The sequence below is a fragment of the Mauremys reevesii genome, linkage group 2 (genome assembly GCF_016161935.1).
Source record: "Mauremys reevesii isolate NIE-2019 linkage group 2, ASM1616193v1, whole genome shotgun sequence".
NCBI classification, from domain to species: domain Eukaryota; kingdom Metazoa; phylum Chordata; order Testudines; family Geoemydidae; genus Mauremys; species Mauremys reevesii.
Genome location: NC_052624.1, coordinates 100,345,549 through 100,372,719, shown reverse-complemented (window position 1 = coordinate 100,372,719; position 27,171 = coordinate 100,345,549). Strand labels below are relative to the sequence as shown.

The 27,171-nt window shown below is 42.4% G+C and overlaps 1 protein-coding gene across 1 annotated transcript in view; it reads right to left on the bottom strand.

Annotated features, from left to right (window-relative positions):
* ADCY1 (adenylate cyclase 1) overlaps positions 1–27,171 on the bottom strand; it is a 285,584-nt gene that overhangs the window by 43,485 nt on the left and 214,928 nt on the right. Inside the window, exons 9-11 of the mRNA XM_039525110.1 lie at positions 26,252–26,410; positions 24,278–24,419; positions 2,771–2,926 (exon numbers count right to left, since the gene is read on the bottom strand). Of these exons, the coding sequence (XP_039381044.1) occupies positions 2,771–2,926; positions 24,278–24,419; positions 26,252–26,410 (457 nt within the window). The remainder of the gene's footprint in view (positions 1–2,770; positions 2,927–24,277; positions 24,420–26,251; positions 26,411–27,171) is intronic.

Here is a 27,171-nt window from a genome sequence, read left to right as displayed (position 1 = left end):
AGGACGACATGGATGGGATAGTATTTGCAAAGCAATTTTTCTTCACCTTCTCCACATCCACAGCATAAGACTTTGAATAATTTTACACCACGACTTTAGCCATAAATATAGGGCTAATGAAGGGATTCCCTTATAATTATATTTCCTCTGTTACCATTTGTCTTCCGTTACTCACTCCTGTGGCTGCTGTCCTGCAAGCCTGGGCCTGGCTCCCTGCTCCAGGCGTTGCGGCCTGATGCATGGGATGACAGCGCCGCTCAAGTTTGGCCTGGCTGTGCCCCTGTCATGCCTATACAGAAGGGCTCAACCTGTTTCTACATAGTCAGAAACATATTTCTTTTATGAAACATTTGCACATGTCAGGGAAGGCCATTTAATGCATTAGGTTATGACTAATCAGCTTGGGAAAAAAACCCAGATGTCTACCACCTAGGATATAATAAGAAGACTCTTTGCTGTCACTATTAGAAACTTGTTACAAGATCTCAGTGCAGTGCTGTCAATGTTGAATAGCCCACTTTTTAAAAGGTTATATACCTAGAAAATATCTTTGAGATTTTACAATCCCCTTTCAAAGTCACAGCTCAGGGGACAAACTAAACATATGCAGAATGAATAGATGTTTCCTTTCTTACTGTGTGTGAAACAGGAGTGGCAGCTCTTCTTAAAATCAAAATGAAACACAACACACAAACATACACAGGTCAGCAGCTAGTTGACTAACACACATAAGCAGACTTCTCTATAAAGTAGATATATGAAGCTAGTGATCAGTCAGGAAATACTACAGACCAGTGGCTTGGTTCAGGAGTGGCCCTTGATAAGTACTAGAAGAGACTCTGAAGTATAGATAAAATATCTTTTCAATTCTCTCACTGTTTTCTTGTTCTCATATTTACACTAAAATATCAGTGCTAAATGCTTATGACACAGCTAAAATACTTGCTTGAGTTTTGCCTTTTGAGTTTAATATATTGAATAAGCATGCAATCTGAAGGGCCACTATGTTAACATGTACTTAAAATTCCAGTTAACACACACAAATAGATTACTAACAATTTCAGATGCTTATATTTTGGTGCCTAATTGTTTTGCTTTCTAAACTAAATTTTGCATGCCGTTTTTTCAATTAAGTGACCTAGGTTTTGTCTGAGTTGAAGAGAATTAAAATGGAGTGAGCTATTAGCCCATAAAATCAGCTACTGTGCACATATAACTACTTTTTCATTTATTTTCTAATATGCATTTTACCTCTTTTTTCATGTTACAGACTTTCATGATGTCTCAAGTTTTTGCAAGGTAAAGTATTTTGTCAGAGAGGTTTTTTTAAACTTTATTGTAGCACAGACGCAGATAATACTGGGCCAGCTTCAAAGAGTTTTGAGCAGTATATGGCTTTCATGATTTAAGGAATAATGATCTCTGAAGGAAGCTTGGAGAGCAGGTTGGTTTGTATAGATTAACCTGTTACATCATGTTCCCTGAGATAAGAGTCCCATAGGAGTTGCAAACACTTGACACACCACTAGGTAAGTTAAAGATAACATTATAGCAGTGACTTTGAATGTTCTGACTTTGGGGAATTTAAGCCAGTTCCCTAACATATTATAGGTTTTGTATGTGTACTATGTATACATGCACTATGCACACACACAAAAAAGACTAAATTGTTACATAACTTTTATAGAATAAACATAGATTTTTCAAAATACTCAAAGAGGTTTAAAACACTTAATTCAGAGCTATGATGTCATATGTGAGTTACACGCTATTTCTATAAATGGTAAATAAAGGCTGCAATACGAGATTTGAGATTTAAACCAAAAAGGGCTGCTTTTTTAATTTTTGTGTTTCTGTCAGTACTGAGAGAAACAAAATTTTCACAAACACGAAAGTTCTAATACTGCCAAAAAGGCAGATTTGAAGTTTCTCAAAATGTATCTTGTTTATATCAGAGACAGTCCAAGACATAGTTCAAATCCCAATGAATGAACTTCCTGTTCTACCGCAGTTGACATTCAAGCAGCAAACTATGTAACATTGCCACCTACTGGCAAAATAAATGATCTGACAACTCTTCCAATCTTTTGGTTTCAACACCAAATCAGTTTTATGATTCATGGTTACCATTCACATTTTTATATAAAAATGTATAGGCATAAAAATCTACTTACTTTCTGTATGCTACTGCATGTACAGTGCTATCAGCTGAAAACTGTGGAGGACTCCAGGGATTTGCAAAACAGCTTTTTGAAATTTCTGCAATGGCCTCAGGGACTCTTTTCTGAAGGACAAGTCCCAGATGGTAGCCACTTGTGAGATGTGTGTGTGCGCACATGTACGGGGGACTCTGCACCTGAGATCTCCTACACTTAAGCTTTGTCTATACTGGGGAAATTCTGCAAAAGTTTCTCATCATTGCTAGCAGTTCAGCTCCAGCACTAATGGGAACACTGGGATCCCTAGCACAGACAGGATGCCTGGTGCCATTTGCCTTTTCAAGAACCAAGTCAATTTACTATGCTCTAATTTACATGGTGCTTGAAATGCTCAGATAAGGCACCTGTGGCACCTCAGGATTAAAGCTGCTATTACTTACTGCGCAAAAACCATATTAGCAACGATGGGGAATTTTTTCTAGACAAAGGTTTATTACATTGACAGCACTTAGTAGTAACAACCTGTTTTGGTTTAGTTTGTGAGACAACATAGAGCAATGTACATTTTAAAAGCACACATTCAAGGACCTCAGAGAATCCTTATTAATTACCTTATCATCATCCTCACATGTCATGACATTGGAGAAAGGTATCTCAGCTTTGAACATCTTACGACAATGCATGAGCTGGACCAGCAGGTAGCAGACTGTTTTGAACTTCATTCTTTTGGCAGGCTTTATGTCTGAGAGAATCAGTCCTGGAAATATCTGTCAGGCAATTAAAAATATGAAAAAGATACACACAGGTTTACATACATATAGACATACCTACCTACACATATTTCATCCAATGATCAGAATAAGCATGAAAATATTGTGATCAAACAATGTATTTTATTACACACCATATTTTCTTAGGGCTAGAATACTTCTCCTTTTTATATCTAGTATACAGAATATATTTAACATTAGCTTTAAGCACAATATAACTAATATGTCAAAATTGAGTTTCTATAGAAACTATGAGTACTAAAACCCATTAGTGACTCATGTAGAAGAGAGGCATTATTTGTATTTCTTCTTTTACTTTATATTCATTTGACATAATAACCATTTTTTCCCTGAAAATAAAAGCAGCATGTAAGAAGTATAAGCATGAGTGAGCTTTTCTGTTCATTCCTTTTCTTTTTAGAACATTCCTGTCATGTTCTACTTACCTTCACTATCCCATTTTAGCAACTAGAGTTCTGGTTCCAGGATACACACATGCATCCATGGAACCATGATCAAGTGGGGAGCTAGGGGACCCAACTATTATACCCCACATCTTGCTTCTTCAAAACTGGGAACATTGAGCCATGCAGCAGAATTCTGGGGTGGATGTTTATGGGTCCACTTCTTTCAGCACAGAGGACCCGGATTCGGAAAAAGCACTTGCTTAACTTTTAAGCCTGTGTTTAACACCCATTGACTTTGATGGAATGTAAGATATGCTTATGTGCTGGTCTTAGATTAGAACCACAGCCAGAAGCCCCTGATATATGTTCAGGAGCCATGCATGCAACCTCCTCTGCTTGGATTATTTATGCTTCTGGTATGTGTCATCTGTGAAGGAGGATCTGTGAGAATTTTGAAAGGCCACACTACCTGCCAGCACTGTAACACAAAGAAGTACTGTCATGCTGATGAAATTATTATGCACCTATTTTCGAAGCAAAAGTGAAGAGTCCCAAAGTTTGGTGCATAGTCCTCAGACACCTGAAACATATTCTCAACCCCAAATAAAGCTCAGATCTTTGTTCTTAGGAGCCAAGGAATATGGCCACTGAAATGAGTAAAAAGGATTTGGTTTATAATCGCCATTAAGAGTCGAGAAGTGTGATGGTTGTTTACTGCAGCATTATGGGTCTACCACATGTTCACAACTGGGAGTTACCCATGCCTATCAGAATCCACGGAAACAATCCTTTACTTCACCAAAATCATTTCTTCTATAGCTCCCCTCTACCTACACCAACCATGGGAAATGTTAAAGACATTTTTTTGACTAATTAAAGGGAATCCAAGAAAGTGATTCAGAGGAACGTGCTGCAGATGAGTGAGAGTCCCATCATACATGGAAGGCTGAACTTCTCTATCTTGATAGCACAGATCCAATGTACTATGGCCATGTGTCAGCCAGATACAGTACACTAAATGGAAATGTCAGCTGGGTCACTAAAAGTTCTATCCATAAGAGAAAATGTTTGGTCCAAGCTTCCATTATTTGTTTATATCACTTTTTTGGGGAGTGCTCACTTTAATAGTTGGCATTTAGGGTCTGATATCTAATCAACTTGATGCAATGGTGTCCACTGCTTTATTATATCAAATCTTAATGAGCAGGGTAGAAAGGAGGAAGTAAATCAGATCTGTTTGCTCAGATACTAGGGTGAACGTGTACATACTTGGTTATCTGAATTTAGAGAAACTGGAACAAATTTTCTTCAGTTATACACCCTATATTCAACTTCAGGACCAGACTTCGAAGAGAAACTGTGAGCTTCAGTTCATTTGCAAATTTGACACCATCAACTCAGGATTAAACAAAGACTGTGAATGGCTAGCCAACTACAAAAGCAGTTTCTCCTCCCTTCGTGTTCACACCTCAACTGCTAGAAGAGGGCCCCATTCTCCCTGATTGAACTAACCTCGTTATCTCTAGACTGATTCTTGCCTGCATATTTATACCTGCCTCTGGAAATTTCCACTACATGCATCTGACGAAGTGGGGTATTCACCCACAAAAGCTTATGCTCCAATACGTCTGTTAGTCTATAAGGTGCCACAGGACTCTGTCGCTTTTAACACACCCTATATTGTACACAGAGTAAATCAGTGTGGAATTTGGCTTTATATATATGTGCATTTAGGTACTGAGAAATGCATTGCATTTTATGGTGTAATACAGAGCTTTTCCTACTGAGTTGTGTGGCTACTGCTCAGCAGACTACATGTTGCACTGCGACAACCAAACACAGAAATCAATTAGTCTGTTTAAATATCTGCATAACATTTTAATTAATGTGTGACACAACCTGTTATTAAATTAAACAGGAAAAATATACCTGAATGGGCACAATTAGTGTATTGTGCACTTGAAGGATGATTAAAGTAGATTAATACTATCTGCATTATACTGCACATCTGATAGTATTTCAATTTAAAGGACAATAGTTTACTCTGCATGTTATTCTGCTATATAAGGAGTTGATTATGTTTAGGTTAGAAATAGTGAAAAAAAATCTCTCTTAAGTGGCTTCCCATATAATCTCTCAGTTGAGGAATTTCTGGCAAGTGACTCACTGCTGGAAAGCAATATTCTGCCCAGAGGACATTGTATAATGGCATTCACTTCACTAAATCTGTTGAACACATTCCTTAGTGGTTCATACCAAATAAGATATTTTTAGGCATAGATAGCCCTTAGGTCAGAATATGGCAAATGGGATCTACCTTCAGACCAATGCTCTTCAAGGCCCCAAGCTAGAACATAGCCTTTGGGTAGCTAGTTGTGATGTTACTGATTAATCCTATCATGTTTTCTTAACACATCCATAGCTCTTCTAGAAATATGAGTATTTTGCTGCATGCCTTTCTCTAAACCCAACAAAAATGTAGCAGCTTTTTTTTGCAATTAACTCCAGTATTTTTGCTCTATTTTCCAAGTCACAGTAATAGAAAGGGAACACATGGAAGGCACAAGGTGAAATAGATCTTAGCATCACCACTGGAGCTCAACTCCAAAACATCTAGTCCCCTTTCCTATGTCTGTCAGGCAAGGTCAGACCTCTCACCTGGAAGCCACATTGAGCAGATCAGTGATTTTGTCACACATCTTGATTTTGGGGGACATATTAGGCTGATTCTGAGTTGATCTTCTAGGTAAAGAATGAGAAGCTCCTTTGCACCTCAGAGTACCAACAAAAGAGAAATGTTAATATAGCTGAGTGTGCTAATGAAAGTTTCTGCTAGCAGAGCTAAGAGGGCATGTATGAGAGAGCGGCAAGAATAGGGCCATGGTCTCTCTCCCCCTGGAAGTGCTGGGAAGAGGGTGCTTTGGAGAGTACAGTCTAAACTTCCTTCAGTGTATCAAATCTCCTGTGAACATTATGCTTCTCTGACTGCCCAGAACCATTATGGCTTATAGAGGAATAATGTTGCCTGACAACTTAGCTCAGGCAGTGTATCTCCTCCCTTTCCCCAACCTGGCTCTCCCTCAAAAGAACCCTAATGTGTGCAGATCATTTTTAAAAAAGTAACTTCCAGAGTTTATAACAGCTTCTTTAATATATCTTCAAAGCAGCAGATGGAGCAAACTGTTTATTTACCAGTCATTGGGCATTGCTGGGCTACTGCTATAAGACAGACACATGGTCATTGCCAGGAGGGCAGTATTACCTTTTTATGCCCTACTTAAAAAAAAAAAATTAGACCATCCTTGACAGGCATCTCACTGAACTTGCTCCTGGCCTGCTTTATTTTATTTTGGCACTTCCTTTTTAAGTGCAGCTGAACTAATGCCTGTTCATTTGCAACATAATTTTAGGAAGGGTTCTCTGTAGTAACATAGCCAGCAAATCAGGATAAGAATGGGGATGTTCTATCAGACCCCTACAAAAGGCAGCCAGCCTGTTTACAGCTTTGAGAGTGCATTGAAGCACATGGAATACAACAATCATTGATTAAAATTCTGAGAAAACATCCCTCTGTTTGCATCTCTTGCAATACTCTGGTAAAGGATCCACTGCTGCTTATCTAGGCTCCTCAGAAACAGCATCAGACTGCAGTTCATTTTGCTATGGTCAGCTAGGGGCATGAAAAAAAATCACAGAAAAGGAGGTACCGTTGATATTCAAAGTGCATTCACAGAACGCTTCCATGCTGTATTGTATGTGTCTCTCTTGCTTATGCCTTCAGTTAGTCAGGTCTGAGCTTCTTGGTATTAGCATCTCTCCTGTTATTACTCGCAAGTTACTGAGCTTTCCTGTGGACTTTTTTTTATCCTGAGATAAGTGAGGTTTGTCTTTTCACAGCTATGGTAATTAGCAATTTTTAGACAACTCTCTCATATGCCATATTATATTTATTTGTAATCATTCCTTTACTAATATACTAAAGTCCATTTTACTTAGTGGTGAAAGAATACAACTTGAAAGAATTCTCCATAGTTCAAACCAGTTTATCTACCTATCCAACACAAATACAGCAAATATTTCTAATGGTTGCAAGTATTAAAAGATTGCTGGGAGACCAATAAAATAGATACAACCATTCTCTAAGCCCCTCACCTCTCTCGTCTCCAAGTGCCACATCTTTGGGGAGTAAAATAAAATGGGAGCAACAGAACATAAAGCAGAGGACAAAACCCCACTCCCACTGACAGCGATGGAAAACCTGGAATAATTCCAGATTGGGGGCCATCAGACTGACATATATGCATTTCTGTTCCTAGCGCCATTCACAGTGACAGCAGGAGTGATATGTGACCCTGGCAGACCAGGTCAGCTCAGGGGCATAGGCTGATTCACTTGTGTATTAGTGTAGATTGAAGAGAGTAACGTTTTAAACTTCATGAAAGCTAGTGGAATGTTATTCATATTGTTTTCACTTATCTGTTTCTGTTATAATGTAATAATGAACATCTACATTGTATATACCCATGTAACTCAATAACCTATCAAAGAAATCTTGTGAAATGCTAATTACGGAATTTATCAGAAAAGGTGCTAATTCCAAAGCAAATGGCCATTATGATGATGACTGGAGGTCAAAAGACTGAAGTGCATTCCTCACTCACCGTCATCAAAGGAAAAACCTACATGAGTAGAGACACTGTCAGCTTGCTTTCTGTGTGAAGATACCATAAATACGGATTCAAAGAAAGATCTTTTATCTCTGACAGTTTGGACTTTTACAGGGAAGTGTACCAGACGCAAAGCAGAGATCCCTAGAGACAATTTGGGTACCCTGAAAGACCTTTGGGAAACTGGCAGTTTATTACATCACTGCTATCATTTGGAGTTACAAACTGTGATTCACCTGTACATCTATTTTACCTGCTTTAAACTCTCAATAACTCATTTTTTGTTCTTAGCTAATAAACTTTTAGTTAGTTTACTACAGAATGGGCTTCCAGCATTGTCTTTGGTGTAAGGTCCAGAGTACCAATTGATCTGGGGTAAATGACTGGTCTCTTGGGACTGGGAGAAACCTGATGTGTGATTTTTGGTTGAAGTGACCTTTTATCACAAAGTCCAGTTTGTCTGGGTGGCACGACAGACTGGGGACTAAGTGGACTGTTTTTGTGACTCTGTGGTAAGACTGGGATAGTGATCCTGGAGTTCACATGTGGTGCTGGCTTGGTGAAATCTAATTATAGAATATATTACCAGTTGGAGTATCAGCTCTTGTTTTCTGACAGTCTGCCCTGAGGTAAGCACTCAGTTGTGAGCCACTCCAGATAGCACAACACCCTTATCTCCTTCTTTGGTCAGTGGTAAGCTACTTCAAATGCTAGTTGTGTGTTTGGTAGACCTACAAATAGTGCTCTTCACTGGTAACACATTTCTGTGCACAGTTTTTGAATTAATACAGATATCCTTCGGTGGAAGCTTTGAACAGCCCCTTCACTATGTCAGATCTGCATAAACAATGATCAGAATGTTCAAATTTAGGTGGCTAAAGTTAGGCATTTAAATTCACGTTTAAGTGCCTAAATAAAAGTGATCTGATTTTTCAGAAGTGCAGGACACCCATTTCTCCCACAGACAAGCAGACAATGGGAGCTGTGGGTGCTCAGCATCTCTGAAAAAAAAATCGGACCACATAATTAGGTGTCTAACTATGGATTTAGGTGTCCAACTTCAGGAACCTGAGTTTGAACATTTTGGCCTAATGTTTTGGTTTTGTGGTTTCCTCTTTGCTTGTACAGAACACAAGCCTTAAAAATTTTACCTGTGCTGTTGGAAGAAAGTGTCTTTTCTATAGGGACACACAGTTATTCAATGGAGTTCACCTTCCTGCAAGGAAGGATATCGCCAGCAAATAAAGATAGAAATTTAAGACACTGTTAGTATATAGATGGACATAAAAAAAGAAAATAAATTGGCTGGAATGCTAATTTTAATCCTTTTCCTTCTCTCAGTTTATTCTCTCCCCCCTACTCCCTGCCCCATTCCTTTTTTATTTGTTTACACATTGTTGACTAACAATTTTTCAGCTCATTAAGTTCAAGGGTTTTTTGGTTAAGAGGAGTGAAAATCTAGCCCCCACCATGGTAAAGGTTCTTTGGTTGGTCTGACAAAAATAACAACAGCCTGCTGTCAAAAATCCTATTCCAATAAGAATCATACACATCAAACAACCTACACTTGATGAATAAAAGTCACTTGAAAGCCTTTGCAATATAGAATGAAAAGCATCCAGGGGCCACGTACAGAAAACCAAATGCAATTGATAAATCTGAAGAATGCAAATTGCTAACAATGATTCACTGATAAGAGCTGAATTTTAAAATCCACACAGTAATTGTATATTCTGCGTGTTCTTTGACAATGCTATCACTCTTTGATATTGAGTGTTAAATTCTATTTCTGGAGGCAGCTTTACAGGGAGGCTACCAAAAAAGTATTGGTAGGCTAGCTGAAGTGATATTTTGGGGGTACAGGGATATGGGACCCCTGGTATGTCCTATTGTTTTTACTAGAAGATGGAGCCACGAATGGAAGGATGGAGATCTGAGGGCGGGGGATACTATGATTAAATGAGGAGAGAAAACTCGAGTTCTCTACCCCCTCATAAATGAATTCTCAGTCTTTTTCATACTGATATCCCACACTCAGGTACCTGTAAGCCATCCTTTGTACTGGTTTTCACACTGCAGTGGGAATTAGCACAATGCTTTAGTGTCTACTTTCAGTATCTTTTCATATGCACAAGTGTCTAAGGAAACTGTTTCAGATGAAAATCAGAGACAGAGAATGAAAGCAGATTCCTATTATATTTGGATCCAGCAGAGGAGATAGAAACACAGCTCTCTGCTGTGCTCCCTTTATTGTTCTTACAACAAAACTGAAACCAACATGAAAGTGAGGCTTTGCACTGGGTGGGATAGGGGAGTGCTCAAATATTTAAAGGGACAGGACATCACTTTCGTCCACCCTATTTAAAAAAAAAATTCCAAATGTATATATACACACCATCATTTACATGGCTAACATAAAACACTATACAGCCTAACTAAAAGTTGTGGGTAGCCTACCAAAGATTCTCAAATGGCAGGGGATTATACTGCCTTGAAATAGCAACTCACTGCCGTATAAGATCAGGCGCACCACTGGTTTTCACACTCTCTTGGGATAATGGGGTGATGGTTGTGTGACAGTGCCCTGAACAACAAGGACAGTCGGTGGTAAGGAATCTAGTATAGCTCTAGTATGGAATCAGCTGTGATCCCTTTGGGATCCCTTTGGGTGCAGATGCACCTCTCCTCATATCTTGGTGTGATCTGTGGCAACTTGCTGCAATAATTCTTGCACCAGTCAATATAGCTGTCCCTGACACAGCGAAGGGCAGTTGGAGTACATGCAGATCAATAAGAGAATACCATTCTGTGGGGGGAAAAAACACAGCACATAAAATGGCACATTTACTTTGTCAGTCCTTATGTCTGCTTATTATAGTGCAGTCCTAGCTGAAGCATACTGACAGTATATCCCCACTGGTTTGGGGGGCAGAGTTAAGGTTGCGTGGCATAGCTTGTGTGTACTGTGACTCTGTATTTCCTGGGTTTTAGAGATTTAAGTACAGGTGCACGTGACATTCAGGAAGTAGATGGTCATACTTAACTCTGCATTACTGACATTTTGGGGGCACTGAATAATCAAGGTTGCTTAACATTTTCCACTGTAAGACTCTGTTTTCAGTTACTTATAATTTTCCCAAGTTTTAAGTGTTTGGACTGAAATTTTCCAAATGGGGTGTCAAATATTTTTGGAAAGTTTGGACAAGTTCAACAACACTGGTTCAGTCATTTTTGAGAATAGCACTGGAGAAAATAGATTGTTTTGCCAATGTTAATTTTTTTTACAACTGTTTTATTGATAATCTCTGGCACCCCATGCTTTGCAGTAGAGACTTTAAATTTGGCTGGGGTCAGAGAGATGCTTTTTCCTCCTGTCCCTGTAAAAATCCACCGACATTTGGCAGTTATAAGCCTCTGAAAATTGCCATTTGCACATGGCCAGTAGAGGTTTGCTAGAGGCTGGCTGCTAAAGAGTATCTGCATGCATGAGCATGCTCCAGCCCAAACTCGCACAGATGGGCAGGATTTTCTGTGCAATATTCTTCTCTTAGAGGCTGTAGTGCTGGACACTGGAACTGTGAGCAGGGAGATTCTCTCCACTGTGCACTCAATGCCCCCTGATGATCCAGGCAGCCTGGAGGAGGAGGAAGCATCCCACATCAAATGCAGAGGAGGACAGGACAGGACAGGATGAAGTCATAAGAACGGCCATACTGGGTCAGACCAAAGGTCCATCTAGCCCAATATCCTGTCTTTTGACAGTGGCCACTGCCAGGTGCTTCAGAGGGAATGACCAGAACAGGTAATCGTCAAGTGATCCATCCCTTGTTGCCCATTCCCAACTGTTGGCAAACATAGGTTAGGGACACGATCCCATCAAGATAAATGGGCTCTGTAGTTTTTCGTGTATTACTGAATTTAGAGTGTGTGTTGGCATTAATGTACCATATTCCACAATTCATGTTATGCGGCCTATCGTAAAATGTTTATTTGGGGCTTTGTGGAAAAGTGCTAATACAGAACATGCTTTTCCTTTTGCATGAGTTGGTGAACTGCTTGTAGTGACTAAGTGAATGGACATAGCCCAGTTTTACTTTTTGTGAGTTATCTACAGACAGGCTTTGTTTTTTACAAATATGCTATTCATTCAAAATTGTTTGATGAATGCTTTATGCAAACATATATCAGCCTATCAGCTAGTCCAAACTATTTGATTATATCTTCAAATATTTACTATTCTTCATTAGTAGTGTGTGTCTGGTCATCCAGGTCACCAGGTGTTTGTATTTCTGCTCTCTGATAGGATGACAGTGTTCTGAACAGGAGATGTTTAAGATGGTTACCATAATCAATTCTGGCATGAACTTTTGCACAAACATACATTTGCATGAGTACTTCCCAGACTTCCAGCTTCCCCACGAGTATTTCATTTTCTTTCTGAATGTTGATTGAAAAAACAAATGCTAAACTTATTTCATATTGTTTGCACATCACAAAATAAGCCGCATAATATCACGTTGATTTCCTCTTCAGCCTTCCTAATTTCTTAGAGCCCAATCCTGTAATGTTTGTGTGTGTCACTCCCATTGAAGTCAAAAGGATTTTTATGTGAAGATAAATCTCACAATGGCCTAAACAGAACATTTCAATAAAATATAAAAAATGTTTGTGTTCTTCACATAACAGGGGGAAATATACTGAATGCTGCTAGAATCTGAAGTCTGCTCTGTGCTGTTTGTTCTATGCTATATGCAACATTTGTTCTACGCTCATTCCCAGTGGCGGCTTTAGAGTTAGTGGGTCCCTGTGCACAGCTTCATTTTCCAGGGCCCCCACTCAGGACCCAGCCAAGAAAAAGAACATTCTCTCTTATCTCCCCACCACATTTTTCATTCTTTTTTCCTTCACCCTGCTCCTATATTATAAGTAATGGGAAGTAAATGAAAATAAAGTGAGGTTCCTTGATTGGGGCAGGGGTTTGGGGTGCAGGAGGGGGTGTGGGCTCTGGGAGGAAGTTTGAGTGCAGGGTTCAGGCTCTGGGCTGCAGCAGGGGGTTGGGGTGCAGGAGGGAGGCTCTTAACTCAGGTGGCATGGCTCCCAAAGCGACTGGCACACACACCCTTCCAGCAACAGCTCCTAAGTGGGGGGAGCCAAGGTTTCCAGGCACTGCTGCTCGCAGGTGTCACCCCCGCAGCTCCCATTGGCCGCAGTTCTTGGCCAATGGGAGATGCAGAGTTGGCACTCAGGGTGGGGACAGCGTGCAGACACCCCACCATCCCAAAGGGCCGCAGGGACATGCCGTCTGCTTCCGGGAGCAAAGCGGCGTGGAGGGAGGCAGGCAGAGTGGGCAGGGAGGTGCCTTAGCCCTGCTGCTGGCATGTCTCTGTGCACGCCTTCGGTGGAGGGGGGCAGCGGGTCTCCGTGCACTGCCCAGGGTGGGGGCAGCGCACGGAGCCACCTCCCACCCCGTCAGGGGCGCGTAGAGATGTGCCAACAGCCGTCTGCCTCCTGGGAGCGGTGTGGGGCCACTGGCCACAGCATGCAGGCAGCTTGCCTGCCTGAGCCCTGCTGCGCTGTCGGCCGGGACTCGGGGACAGGTTGTCAGGTATTTGTCCTGCATTTTGGGGGCCTCATGCCACTGCATGATTTGTTTCATGGTAAATCCGCTCCTGCTCATTCCAAGCTGAACAAAACCATCAAATCAGTTACAGATAAGATACATTAAACAACATTCATTGTTTAGTGGTGGGAAGGCATAGGGCTTAGTACAACATACAGGGACAGATCCTCAGCTGATGTAAACTAGCAAAGCTCCAGTGAAGTCACTCTGATTTACGCCAGCTGAGGATATTGCACGGTGTCAAAAATAGTGTTCTGATCTCCTTCTGAAGCATCAGAATTCTATACAACCTGTTTACTTTACAGCCATTCACTCAGTGACAGGATTGCGACTGCAGGAAGTTTAAAATCACATCTGTTTATGTTAGATGAAACAACAGTGTATGACAGTGATGTGACAGCCATCAACACTTCTCCTGCAGCTGCTGTCACACAATTTAAAATGAAACCCAGGTTACTGAATTTCTGCCTATTACATCATGAGTCAAAGAAATTAATTGATTACCTTTTGAGCTATCAAATGTAATTGTGGTTTATAGTAAGTTTTCCTCAGAGATGTACTGTAGATAATTGCTCTGGATCTCTCCAACACTCAAGCCAACTGGTAAATTTTTAGCATTTAGTGCTACATATTCCAAAAGATGATCCCAAAGTGTCTCATATGGAGAGGAATCCTGCACTTAAGTGTTTTGAACAGGTCTCTCCTAAAACAAACAATTATTGATTTCCTCTCATTTGTAGATATGTCATTGATAGCAGGGTTTGGCTGGAATAGCACCTAGATTAGAGAAAATGGGAATTGTAGTTCTCTGCAGTAGAAAGTGTTTTGTAAAAGACTTCCTTCACCAGAGTAGACCAGATTAGTAACCGAGATGCAGAAGTCCATCTAGCTCTCACTTTCTTCTGTCAGGAATCCCACCCGCTGGATACCAGAGAGATTAATGAGGGACTAGGATAGATCCTACACCTGTTCACCTGGGAATTTCTGATTGGTCACAGTCCCACTGAGTGACCACAACTAATTAGATATGACTAGGCTTTTAGAGGGAGTTGTAGGGAGGTTTTGCTGAGATTTCCTGAGAGTTCCATATTCATATGGCGAGGAAGGAGGGAAAAATGCTAGACCTTTCACAGAGAAAATGGGAAAAATAAGGGAAAGACGAGACCGAGAGAGTAGCCCTATGAAGGAATCTGACTAGTCACAGAAAGTAAAAGGAAGGAGATCTTTTTACAGTAGGGTAAGTTGAGTATAAGCCAGCTGAGTGATGAGAGAGCCTAATCAGAGAATGGACTGCAGATCAACCAGGAAGATAATGGATCTTCAGAATTTGAAGAAAGGCAGTTAGCCAGCCTAACATAAAGGGGACTGAGACTTGTTAAATGCAAATATAGATTAAGCAGGCCTAGTGAAATGTACAAGTATAAGCTAAGCAATATTCACTCACAAGCAAGCCAAAACCCATGCTCCCTGTGATGATGAGATCCATGCTGCCCCAAAATAACAACAAAAGGGAGGAACAAAACAGGAACTGGTCACTGACCGGAAAGGCAGCAGGAAGAATCACCTGACACATCAGTTACGAGCATGTAGAACTGTCACAATACCAGGCCTGAGTACTGAAGGACCTGGGATACTCATTTGCATGAGTAGGCCCTTATATCTGTGCACAGTCCTACAGAAACGAATGGACTTTCCACAAGAACAAGGGCTCTTCTGCACAGATCCCTTCGCAGAATCAGGGTCTCCATTGTAATTCCCTTTTAGACAGGGCCTAGTAAGCTGTGCATGTATCTACAATTAAAAGTGCGCTTAACTGTCTTGTGAATATACAGTTTTTACTATTTCCCTGTACTAATTTCAGCCACACTTCATATTAATAGAATATTTTAAATGATTAGTAGATGTTGTAAGCATGTTACAGAAACGAGTAGCATGTGTTATGGATGAACGTTAATGTTATCCTATCAGAGAGCAGAAAAAAGTACCACCTGATTTAGGTGACCAGTCACACACCACAAATAAAGAAAAGCAAATAATCAAAGGCAATTCAAATTGTTTGTTAATAATCCATAAGCACATTAGTAGAAGGTGTTGCAGACAGCTGTAAGGAAGCCATTCACCCGTTGGACTCTAGCAATTCATTACAATTTAATAACTATTAATTAAAACATCCATGATGCATTAACCCTTTATAAACTATTTATAAATGTAGATTTGTATTTAAGTATGACCATTATAATTTTAGTATCACTTCCATGGGTATAACTCCCTCAGGTTTTTTTTTTACTGGTGTCCCACAGAATCATTTTGCCTCTTCTGTTTTTCGGGGTTATCTGTCTTTCCCAGATAGTACTGAATCAAGCAGGAGAGCTTAACAAGTCAAAGAGTGACACCGATGGCATGTACTATCCAGGTGACCACAGAAGTTGAGACTTCCTTGGATAACTTTTTGTATGTTTCTCCCCACCAGGTAAGTCCAGAGTTGGCCACTGTTTAGCCATCTGGTAAACTATCTGGACACATTACATCATTAAATGTGTTTTGTTGTTTTCTTAGCATGTGAGTTAATGAGGCTTCTTAAGAGGCATGAAAAGAACTAACACAATGGTTACAAAGGAAGTATACCTAAGACCATAACTGTCTGGATATTACCAAAGACAAAGACCAAACCTCATAGATGCATATGTGCCAACTATACAGCTGGGAGCCAGATGGAATCCATATTTCAGCTGTACAAATGAAGCAATGATGCCTTGACTAACTGGCTGTGGTGATTATGAGGACCAGTGAATCAGAGAATGAAGTCCGGTGAAACAAAGGAAGTTAGTCACACACTAAAATTTAATTTTGAATGCAGAATAACATTAGAGTTGGAAGAGTATAAGCCAGGAAAGTTATGAGGGTAATTATCAGATCCAGAGATTTAGCTGGGGCTGGGCAGACATACTGAGCTCCTGCAGGGAGCTCCACTGCAGCTAGGAACTGGCCTGGAATTTTCTACAGGGAGCTGAAGTACAGTAACATCAGCAGTACCTCAGAAGGCCAAAAACATCTTTATAACTGGGGTGTCCCCATGTGTCTCAAGTTGAAAGCTCAATAGTTAAGCCAAAATTTTAATTTGACTTCAGTGGCAAAGATCTGCGTTCAGCACCATTGAAAATCAGATGAATTATTTAGGTGGGTTTAGGAGCCTAATGTTAGGTTACTAAGTTTGAAAGTGTTGGCTATAATGCTTGCTGATTAAAAACAACAACTATAATTAACCAAACCCTATAATGTAATCTCACGCTTCCAGGGAAATAATAATTGTAACGAAGCAAAACATAAAATAAAAAATGACTCAGTGGCTGCTTCCAATAAGTCCCTCTCCACTTGCAAATGTGCATTTTAAGTCAATGATCACACCAGACCTCTAGAGTTGGATGTTAATGGGCCTCAAATAAAAGATTAAAAAGTTGTGAATATTTTATAATCTGTTCTCATTTAAAGTGCAACTGGTACATGAAAGGGCTTTCGTGTGTTATTATTCTTGTTCTTGGCTTACAAAATCATCATGACGATAGATCATTTTGACAGACCAGATTTTGAAGGAAGTGGGGAATATATCTTTCTCTTAATTAAAACAAAATATTCCAAACTGCTCCTATTTACCTTTCAAATTGAACAGATTCTTGGCCATCTGTTGCTGATAACATTGATTTTCATTCCTGTTGGCATCGTACCTGCTAAAGTCAGTTCATATTAATGTCAGAGATGATGCATAAAGAATAAAAAATGTGACCATGTTTCAGCTATGGAGGCTCAGGAGGAAGGAATACAATATTAAACCAGTGGACATCTGAATTCAGCTAACTGTATCAGATTTTGTCCAAGCTTCAGGGACAGTCTTCCATTTATCTGTCTCTAGAGATTTAGTGGTTGATTCAAGAGGGGTGGGGATACTATGTGCTTTGTGTTGAATGTAAAGATAATATAAAACATTTTTAGTCAATGTTTTATGGTCCAGTGATCAGTATGCAAGTATACAATGACTATGGAAAGGTTTGATATGCTGCGATGAACTGCAAAGTGACACATTGATTGATCTGTGAGCCCAGTGGAGAAATCAGTCGATACCAGTAAAATTCATGAAGTGTTTTTCTGCCAGTTTCACAGACACTCCATTGATGCATACCAGAGAGCTAATGTTATTAGCTAAGTTGTACAGCAACATCTGGCACTTCCATAAATCAATCAGTGACACAATAATAGGGAAGGTGCCATTTGCTTTTTGCAGCTGATGACAAGCTAATCATTAGCTTCTCGCTATTCAACACACCCCTTGCAAATATAAAGAACCGTGTGCTCACTTATTATTAGCCCTTCATCCTTGCAATTAAAATGCATGTTGACCTGGTTACCATAATATTTAAAATGGTTTCAACTCATAAATTTTGCTTTGCCAACTCCTCCCTCCTTTTTCCATTTGTCTCTGTGCATCAAGTTAGCTTGCTCTTCTCCTTTAAGTGCCTCCCAAAAGATCACTTCTTTTAGTTAAGCCTTTCCGCTTCCAAACCACCACCATCAATATAATAAATTAGAGATATAATGCACTAGAAGTTATATTAAAATAATGGAGGAAAAAATCTATACCCAAGAAGCAGTATTTTTAGCCTAAATAATTCCTCCTCCTGCCTCTTCCTGTGTGTTTACATTGTTTAATTTAGGGCCTAATCCTGCTTTCATGGAAGCCAAAAGTAGAACTCTCTCTAGCTATGGGAACAAGATCCAGCCCCTTGGTGTAAAGGGGCACAAACTTCACAGCAAGTTTATATTGGACCAACAACCTTTACAGAAAAGGCCTCTTAGGAAACAGGAACATAGGAATTGCTATATTGGATCAGACCAGTACCTCATCTAATTCAGTAATCTCTCTTCAACAGTGTCCAATATGCTTCAGAGAATGTGCATAACCCCTACAACCACCATCTGGGATAACCAGCCCTGAAGGAAAGCTTCCTCCAAACCCCCATTACTAAGAGGGTGGCTAATGCCCTGAATTGTGGGGACTTATTTCTCTTCCACATCTCTGGTTTATTTTTTCATATGTGCTCTTATAACTCTAGGTTACACATATAAACATCCAGTGCCTAAGAAAAACTTGTTAGGATAGACTAGGAGGGTCAGGTGTACGGAGGTCTGTGTCCTAAGTTGTCTGACATGGTGTGATGGGGCACGCTCGCCCCGAACTGAACAGGGAAGGGTTAAGCCTAAATTGTGGGCTGAGGAAGCCACATCCCCTCAACTCTACTGAGCATGCTCCAAATGCCCCGGTATAAAAGGGAGCAGCTCAGCTCAGTTGAGGCTGACTGCCAGAGAGGAAGGGTGCATGACACTGGCTCCAGCCAAGGATCAGCCGAAGTCCAAGGCCATGGGAGCTGGAGATGCCACAATGCAGGCAGACATCAGGCTACCCACAGAGGACCCACAGAGTCCAGAGTTGCCGCGGACAGTGCAGACCAGGGAACCCAGAGACAGCCGAGACACCAAGACTGCAGTAGCAGGAACCACAGTAGGAAGCAGCCCAGGGGAATCAGATAGTGGACCAGTTAGTGAACTGGAATATTGAGTCAGCATGTTTAGGTCGGACCACCCCCACTGACTCAGTGGCATGCGCTCCTGCCACTACCAGGGCTTTGGGCTGGAGTACAGTGGAGAGGGAAGGCCCAGGCCCCCTACTTGGGCTGCCACCATCCCCCTTTCTGGGCATGGCAGCCCCCTTCCCTGATTGAGGCCACTTGGCCTCTAGGCCTTACTGCCCTGCGAACAGAGATGAATCAATTGTCTGTGACCACTAGCCCCTACTGCCCGATTAGAGGGGCAAACCTATTGACTCTGGCCACTGTGCAACACTGCCCTGCTAACAGGGGCAGATGCAATGACGTTGGTCCCCAGGCCTTGGTGCCCTGCGGACTGGGGCAAATCCATTGACTTTGCTCACTAGGCCTTACTGCCCCATGGAGGCAGGCGAATACATTGACTTTGGCCACTAGGCCTCATTGCCCTGCTAACAGAGGCGAGTATATTGACTCTGACTACGGAGACATAGAGGCAGGTTACGCATACCCTGCCCCTACACCCTGAGGGAGATGAGGCACACTCACTCCGCGTAAACGGGGTCCACCCAACCATGTCACACATGGTAGAGAATGTGGGCAACACCCCAGGCCTGAGGAGAGGCCTAAAATAGTAGATCCGAGGGAGGTACGGGTTCTTCGTTTGACCTCCCTAGCATTCTAGCTACCTGAAATTAGTAGACGCCAGCATGGAATTGGACAAGGTCTTGAAATGGCTCCTAGAAAACCAGCAAAAACAGGTAGCACAACAACAGTAGCAGCAATATGCACAAGTGTTGCAACAGGTTACTAGCCACCAACAGGAGATGTTGCAGCATCCAGCAGCAAATCCAACAGGAAAACGCCGCCACTTGTTGGACAAGCCTATCAGGGAAAGTGGGACACCTTTCTAGCCCATTACTTAACAGAGCCAGCCCAGGTGGCCTATCGCATCCTTGACCACCAGGACGCCGTGGACTATGAAAAAGTGAATGTGTCCGCAGTAGACCAGACCGATATCAGCCCCGAGACATACCGCCAGTGCTTTAATCAGAAATGGTACCCTGCAGGGGCTAGGCCACGACCGGTGGCTCAATTCTCCGGGACTACACTTGGTGATGACTAAAGCCCGACAAGTGGTCTGGTGCTAAACTGGCAGAAGCGGTAATTTTGGAACAGTTCAACCAAATCCTCCAGACCAGGGGGAAGGAGTGGGTGCATACAGACTGCCCTGCAACGCTTACGGAAGCGGTTGGACTGATGGAAGATTACTTGGTGGCCAAAATTACGGAACCCCAGCCCCATAAGATGGAGGAACCCAGGGGGGAAAGGCCGGCCAGCCGGGGAAAACCCCACCTGGTCCCACTGGGAGAACTGCAACTCCTGTCGAGAGCCCCGACCAGGAACACTGACATGAGTCTGAAGCCGACTGCTACCTGAGGCCTTACACAGTGGGATGAAAGCCCACTAGTCGGAGCCAATCCGCTTAGAATGGACTCGCCACCCAGAGGGACCGAGACCGTTGTTATGAATGTGGTCAAGAGGGGCATTTCCAACATGATGGAGGGAGAGATAGCTCAGTGGTTTGAGCACTGGCCTGCTAAACCCAGGGTTGTGAGTTCAATCCTTGAGGGGGCCACTTAGGGATCTTGGGCAAAAATCAGTACTTGGTCCTGCTAGTGAAGGCAGGGGGCTGGACTCTATGACCTTTCAAGGTCCCTTCCAGTTCTAGGAGATAGGTATATCTCAATTTATATATGGACTGCAATTATGGGCAGGTCTGGGTAGCCAGCCCCCGGGCTCGGAAGAGGGGCCCAGAGAAGCTCCAGATCCCGGTGCTCATAGAAGGGGTTCCTGCAACAGCACTGATTGACTCTGGCTGTAGCCAAACTCTCATCCAAGATGATCTGGTGCCAGACAGGACCCCCATCCACATCCAATGTGTCCATGGAGACCTACATTTGTATCCTGCTGCCCGGGTGATGCTGAAGATATACCACCAAAGGGCGGCCCTCTCAGTCAGGCTTGATTCCCAGGCTGGCCTATCCAGTGATTCTGGGGTGGGACTGGCTGTGGTTCCTAGTACTGCAAGAGCCCTCTCAGTACCGTCCAACAGCAGAAGGCGAAGGGCTGACAAAAAAGGGGATACTTGTGAGGGATCGGGATGCCAACCCAGGGGAAGGGCCCTCCAAATGTGCCATGATCTCAGTGCCCCCACCTACATGAACAGACTCCTCCGTCAATATTGCATGAACAGAGCTTGAATAAGATGGTGACTTTATCTGAGAGGACCCTACGCTTAGTCACCCCTGGGAGCAGGCTACCGCTATAAATCAAGAGGGGAGGGGTGCTCCCCAAAAACCCCAAGGCCCATGCTTCGAAATATGGCATGACCACCTCTATTGCCTGGTGGAAGAGCCACATACTAGAGAAGTGCTTCGCCAGCTGCTGGTCCCTTGGAGGTTGCACCAGGGTCTTTTACACCTCGCCTATTCAGTGCTCTGGGCAGGGCACCTTGGAAGAGAAAAGACCCTCCAACAGGTGGCACGGCGATTCTTCTGGACAGATATCCGCCAGGAGGTGAAGAATTATTGTGCCTCATGTTCAGAGTGCCAATGCATGGACCCGAAAGGAGTGCTGAAAGGGCCCCTCATCCCCTTCCTGTGGTTAGGATCCCCTTTGAGTGAATAGGACTTGACTTGGTAGGCCCACTAGACAAGAGTTCCTCTGGCCACCGGTATATCCTCATGATAGTGGATTATGTGACATGCTACCCAGAAGCAGTCCCATTATATGGACTGCTGTGCCCCCTAAGATAGCCGCTGAGCTCATCAAGGTCTTTGCACGGGTAAGGATACCCCACGAAATCTTAAAAGATCAGGGGACGAACGTGACTTTCCGATTGATGGCCGACCTCTGCCATCTCTTAGATACATGAGCCCTCCCTACAGAACTTCCCTATACCATCCCCAGACAGACAGATTGGTAGAATGTTTTAACAACACCTTAGAGAGCATGCTACGCAAATTTGTGGAATAGGATTGGCAACGTTCGGATACGCTACTCCCAGCCTTGTTGTTTGCCATATGGGAGATACCTCAAGTATCAAAGGGGTTCTCCCCCTTCAAACTCATATGGGAGATCACCCTGTGGTATTCTCAACCTTCTGAAAGAGGGCTGGGTAGGGCAAGAGACACAGGTTAGTGGGGGTTGTCCATCATGTGATATAGCTGCAGAAGAGGCTTCAGATGCTAGGGACCTTTGCCAGAGAAAATCTGAGGCAGGTGCAGCAGATTCAGGCACAACAGTGTAACAAGGGAGCCAGGCTGCCGAGCTCTGAACCAGGAGACCAGGTCCTAATCCTGCCGCCCTCAACTGAATCCAAACTATTGGCTAAGTGGAAAGGCCTCTTTGAAGTCACATAGTAGATTGGGCCGATAGATTATGAGGTCCAGCTGCCAGGCTGGTGCCACAAGACATGCATGTATTACATCAATTTGCTAAAGTCCTGGAGGCGCAGGGAGGCTTTACCAATCACACCCTGCACCTCTGAACCAGAATTAGGACCCATGGCTGATGAATTTCTCATCACACCACTGGGCCTCCACTTTCTTTATCTTCAAAGACCTGGCAGAGAGAGGGAACTAGATTACATCAGTGTCTCCATCAGAATCAGCTCAATTCTAAGCAACACCAGAGATGTGAAGTGAAGGCTCCTGCTATCATGCCTTCCCTAGGGTGTTAATTTCCTCCCCACCTTATCCTTACCCCCTAACATTCAGGGTTGGCCTTCTATGGGGTGGGGTGGAGGAAGGGTCAGGAAAGCACAGGTTCTGCAGGGGGCAGAGGAGGGGAACAGGGATAAGGGGAGCAGAGCTTTGGGAAGGCCGTGGATTGGAGGGGGGATACTGAGGGCATGTGGAGACTGTGGCTGAGGTGGACGAATGAACAGAGGCAACAAATCTGAGGCCTCAGGAGCAGCTCAGCTCATCAGGAGGAGGTGAATGAACACACTGGGCAGAGTATTGAGTATTTGCTGTGCTACTCTTATAAGATTTGTTCTAAGGTGTTTGAATGATTAGCAAACATGATGCAATGGTATATGGACACAAAACCAGGCCGGCTAACTCTAGCTTCTTCCCCTGACCTAGATAACTAGGTGTGTGCTGTAGAGCTCACATGGCAACTTTTTCAAACCCCCATAGTATGTTAGGTCAATTATGGGTGAGTTTATTTCACTTACTTTTCTGCTGCAGGCAAGACATGACTGTAATCACTATTTTTGCTGCTTCTATCCCCTGAGGACTCCTTCAGGCCTAGTAAATGGGCCACTAGTATCACACATTATTGTAGGAAGGGTTAGGGGAGCATGATTGGGAATGTAAACATGTCCAAATGTGGACATGAGAGAGGGGAGAATAACCAAAAAAACCCAACCAACCAACGAGTACAAAGATGGAAGGTTTGATGTTCAGAAATGCATATATAAAAGAAAAGAGGGAGAGAAGAATGAACTTCAGTCACTGGGGTGATATTTTATTATGTACTATTTGACAGTACAGTTTCAGGGTTTGAATGAACCATCTGCTTTTCTGACAGTTCATACTTAAAAGTAGATTATTTTTCAGAGAATGATCAATTTTCAGAACTAATCATGTATGATGTCCCCCTCCCTTCAAAATAAAAGAACCTATTTTCACGGATGGTTTGAAGAGCTGTTAATAATTAAGACACTGCTTGCAGGGTTGTTGTAGCTGTGTTGGTCCCAGGATAGGAAAGAGACAAGGTAAGGGAGGTAATACTTTTTATTAGACCAACTTCTGTTGGTGGAAGCGACAAGTTTTGGGCTTCACAGAGCTGAAGAATTGCTCTGTGAATCTCACAAGCTTGTCTCTTCCAGCAACTGAAGTTGGTCCGATAAAAGGTATTACCTCACCTACCTTGTCTCTCTCAATAGTTAATATATACAGATATTGCCTCTGTTTTAAGGGTGGTTTCACAATATAGTTGATAAACTATGAAATTACACCATGGAACAAGCTAGAATTACTGAAGCTTACCTTCCTCCGATGGGATGGCACAATAAAAAATGTTTCAATATTATGCTTCTTCAAGAAACTGTTCCTTTCATGGCCATACCCTGGTTCTACCTCATAGTCACCGTTTAGGCACTCTAAGGTGGTCTTTGTTATGTGAACTTTCCTAGAGAGAACGAGAGGAAAAAATAATTTAAAGCAATGAGCCAGGACCTATTCTTCTGAGTGAAATCCATCACTGTGCAGAGGGCCAACACAAAGGTGAATTACATGCACAAACAGTCGGTGAACTTTTGTTGTAGGGCAGCTAAATTCTCGCAACCAACTCGAATGCCGAGGTGTTTTTAGCATATAAAACTTCCTAAATTTATCAGATGCTTTGAACAAATGTAAGTAACTACAGAGTACCACCTCAAATTGAAGTCTTGTTGATTTTACAAAGTATGCAGGCATACATGTTATATTTCAAGTACTCTAGCTTTCTAAATATTTATTAAAGCACTTGCTGGAGATACTGGCCCTCTGTTTGATGCATGCCACTCCACTCTTTAAATCTTTCTAATGGCTGTTCTTTTTCTGCTATATAAAGGTAAGGCTTTTGTTTTCACTTTCCCATCCATTTACAACTCTGAGGGCTCGGTCTGCATAAGTGTAATCGGGAAACTGAACCTCAATTAACTTTCAAAGTGGATTAGTTAAACCACATTAGGACTCTGGGTGGACGCTCTAAATCAGCATTAAAGTGCCCTTAATTCAGTTTAGTTTAATTCACTTTGGAAGTGAAATAAGCTACACTGAATTACAGTCACTTTAATTTTGAATAAGAGGGTCCACACAGGGGATTAATGAAGTTTAATCCACTTTACATACACACAGTTGGTTAATTTGGATTAATTTTTCTGAATGTCCCCATGTAGACAAACCCTGATGGTCTTAATTTAGCCAATCTATTTCATTAGCTGCCCCCACCCATTCTGTTCTCGCAACAATGCCAGCTAGGTTTCTCCCCACTGGTCTATTATTCCTATAACTGTTTTTACACTTTCTTCTATGCCACCCTTTACACATGGAACATTTTCATAGAAATTTAACTGTAAAAGTATTACTTCTCTTAAATATCTTTTCAAATTCATTTTACTATGATGCCTTAAGATAAGCGAGTTTCCAAAGCAAACTAAACGAAACTACCAAAATCATCTATAGTAAACAAATGTCAACGAAGTAGGAAATTTCCCATCTTAACCACAAGAATTAGCAGGCTCCATCTCTCCCTGTTCAGCAGAACACAAATTGTTTTGTAAAAATCCAACAAATCTCCAGCTGATACAGGGGGTCCTGTTCTACCATATTTGCATGCACTTAACGTGTACTCAAGAAAGCTCAATGCGGCCTTGAAATTTCAGTACCTGCTTGTGCCCATACCCAGTTAAATTACTAGTTCTCCAAGAGCACATGCAAATACATCATTTGCACACATATGCCTAGTATTTGGATACATATATTAGGCACAAACTAACGTTTGCATGGCATTGGGCATGCCTAACTTTGAAAATCTGACTTTGTAATGGTAATACTTAAGCCACATATTTGGAGGCAGAGATGGGCAAATCCTCCCCTCCATTACATTGAGGTAACTCCATTTTACTGAGAGGAGTATGTAGCTCTTTCTTGACTGAAATTTTATCATTGCCTCATTCCTACCCTTCATATTTGGCCATTTCTAGTGAAAAGCTTATTCAAAGGACATTTACATTTTAACAGAATTTTGTTCACATTACCTTCTCTGAACCATTACTAACAGAAATCTACAGGTCACTCAACCCTAGCGTTCCTTAGGAGATGTTTGAACAGCAGGTAATACAGACCATAAGAGTCCTTAACCTGAAACACCCTTATGTATCAATTATTATAGTAACTGGCTTTGCAAAATACTTTCAGTTAAAGAGAGAAATAATTGATGCTCTCATTCAGGGCTGTAGTTTTTTCTCTGAGACTTACCCAGGCAATCCTCCAGTTTCCATTACATTTGCTAGAGTCACATCATTTGACCAGACATCATATTGCCATTTGCGGAGACCTAGGACCCCACAAAGCACCCTGCCTGTGTGTAGTCCAACTCTCATGTTGAGATCCACTTCAGTGGCTTCTGCTACAGACCTGCAATAGATGGTATCAGATTTTTAGAGAAGAACATTTCTTTCCATCACCTTCTTGTCTCTTTCTCCCAAGACTCATCGTTTCTACACATTGCCAACTACAGAGAAATGATCTTTAAAAATTTCAGACAGGTGACATAGCCAGTTAAGGTTCTTGCCTTCCCAAGCTTTTGGAAAAGTTCAAACCCTGATTCATATCACTAATGAAAAAGATCTGGTGATCTCATCCCAGCTAATCAAAATCTCAGTATCCCATAGTGGATTTTCACCTAGAATCTGGCTACATCATGCTAGCTGCAAAATACAAATTCAAACAGCTCAGTGCTAGATGGGCAGTTACACTTAGAACAGAACAGGGAAGAGAAATGATCCCAGCAGTAGAAAAGTTGCTGTCACCACAATGTTCCCCAGCGGTAGATTTTCCATTATCAGGACCCGCCATGTCATTGTCTATAGCCAGGCTCTGAAATCGGGAAGCCGGCTGCCGCTCAGCGGCCGCGGCGCGCCCGCCCCGCCTTGGTCCCCGTCGGGTCCCCTCTTCTCGCTCGGTTGTTGAGCTCGCGGCCCGGCGCCGCGGCGCCGGGGCGGCCGCGACTGCGGACGGCGCCGCCAGTCTGCGGGGGAGCTCAGGAGCCAGCGGGAAGGGACGACCCGCCAGTCATGCCTGCGGCAGGTCCGCCCGTCCCGGGCTCTGGTGACATGGCATGGCCCGCGCTCACTCCTCCAGCCAAAATGCCCCCCGGGAAACGGCCGCCCCAAGCG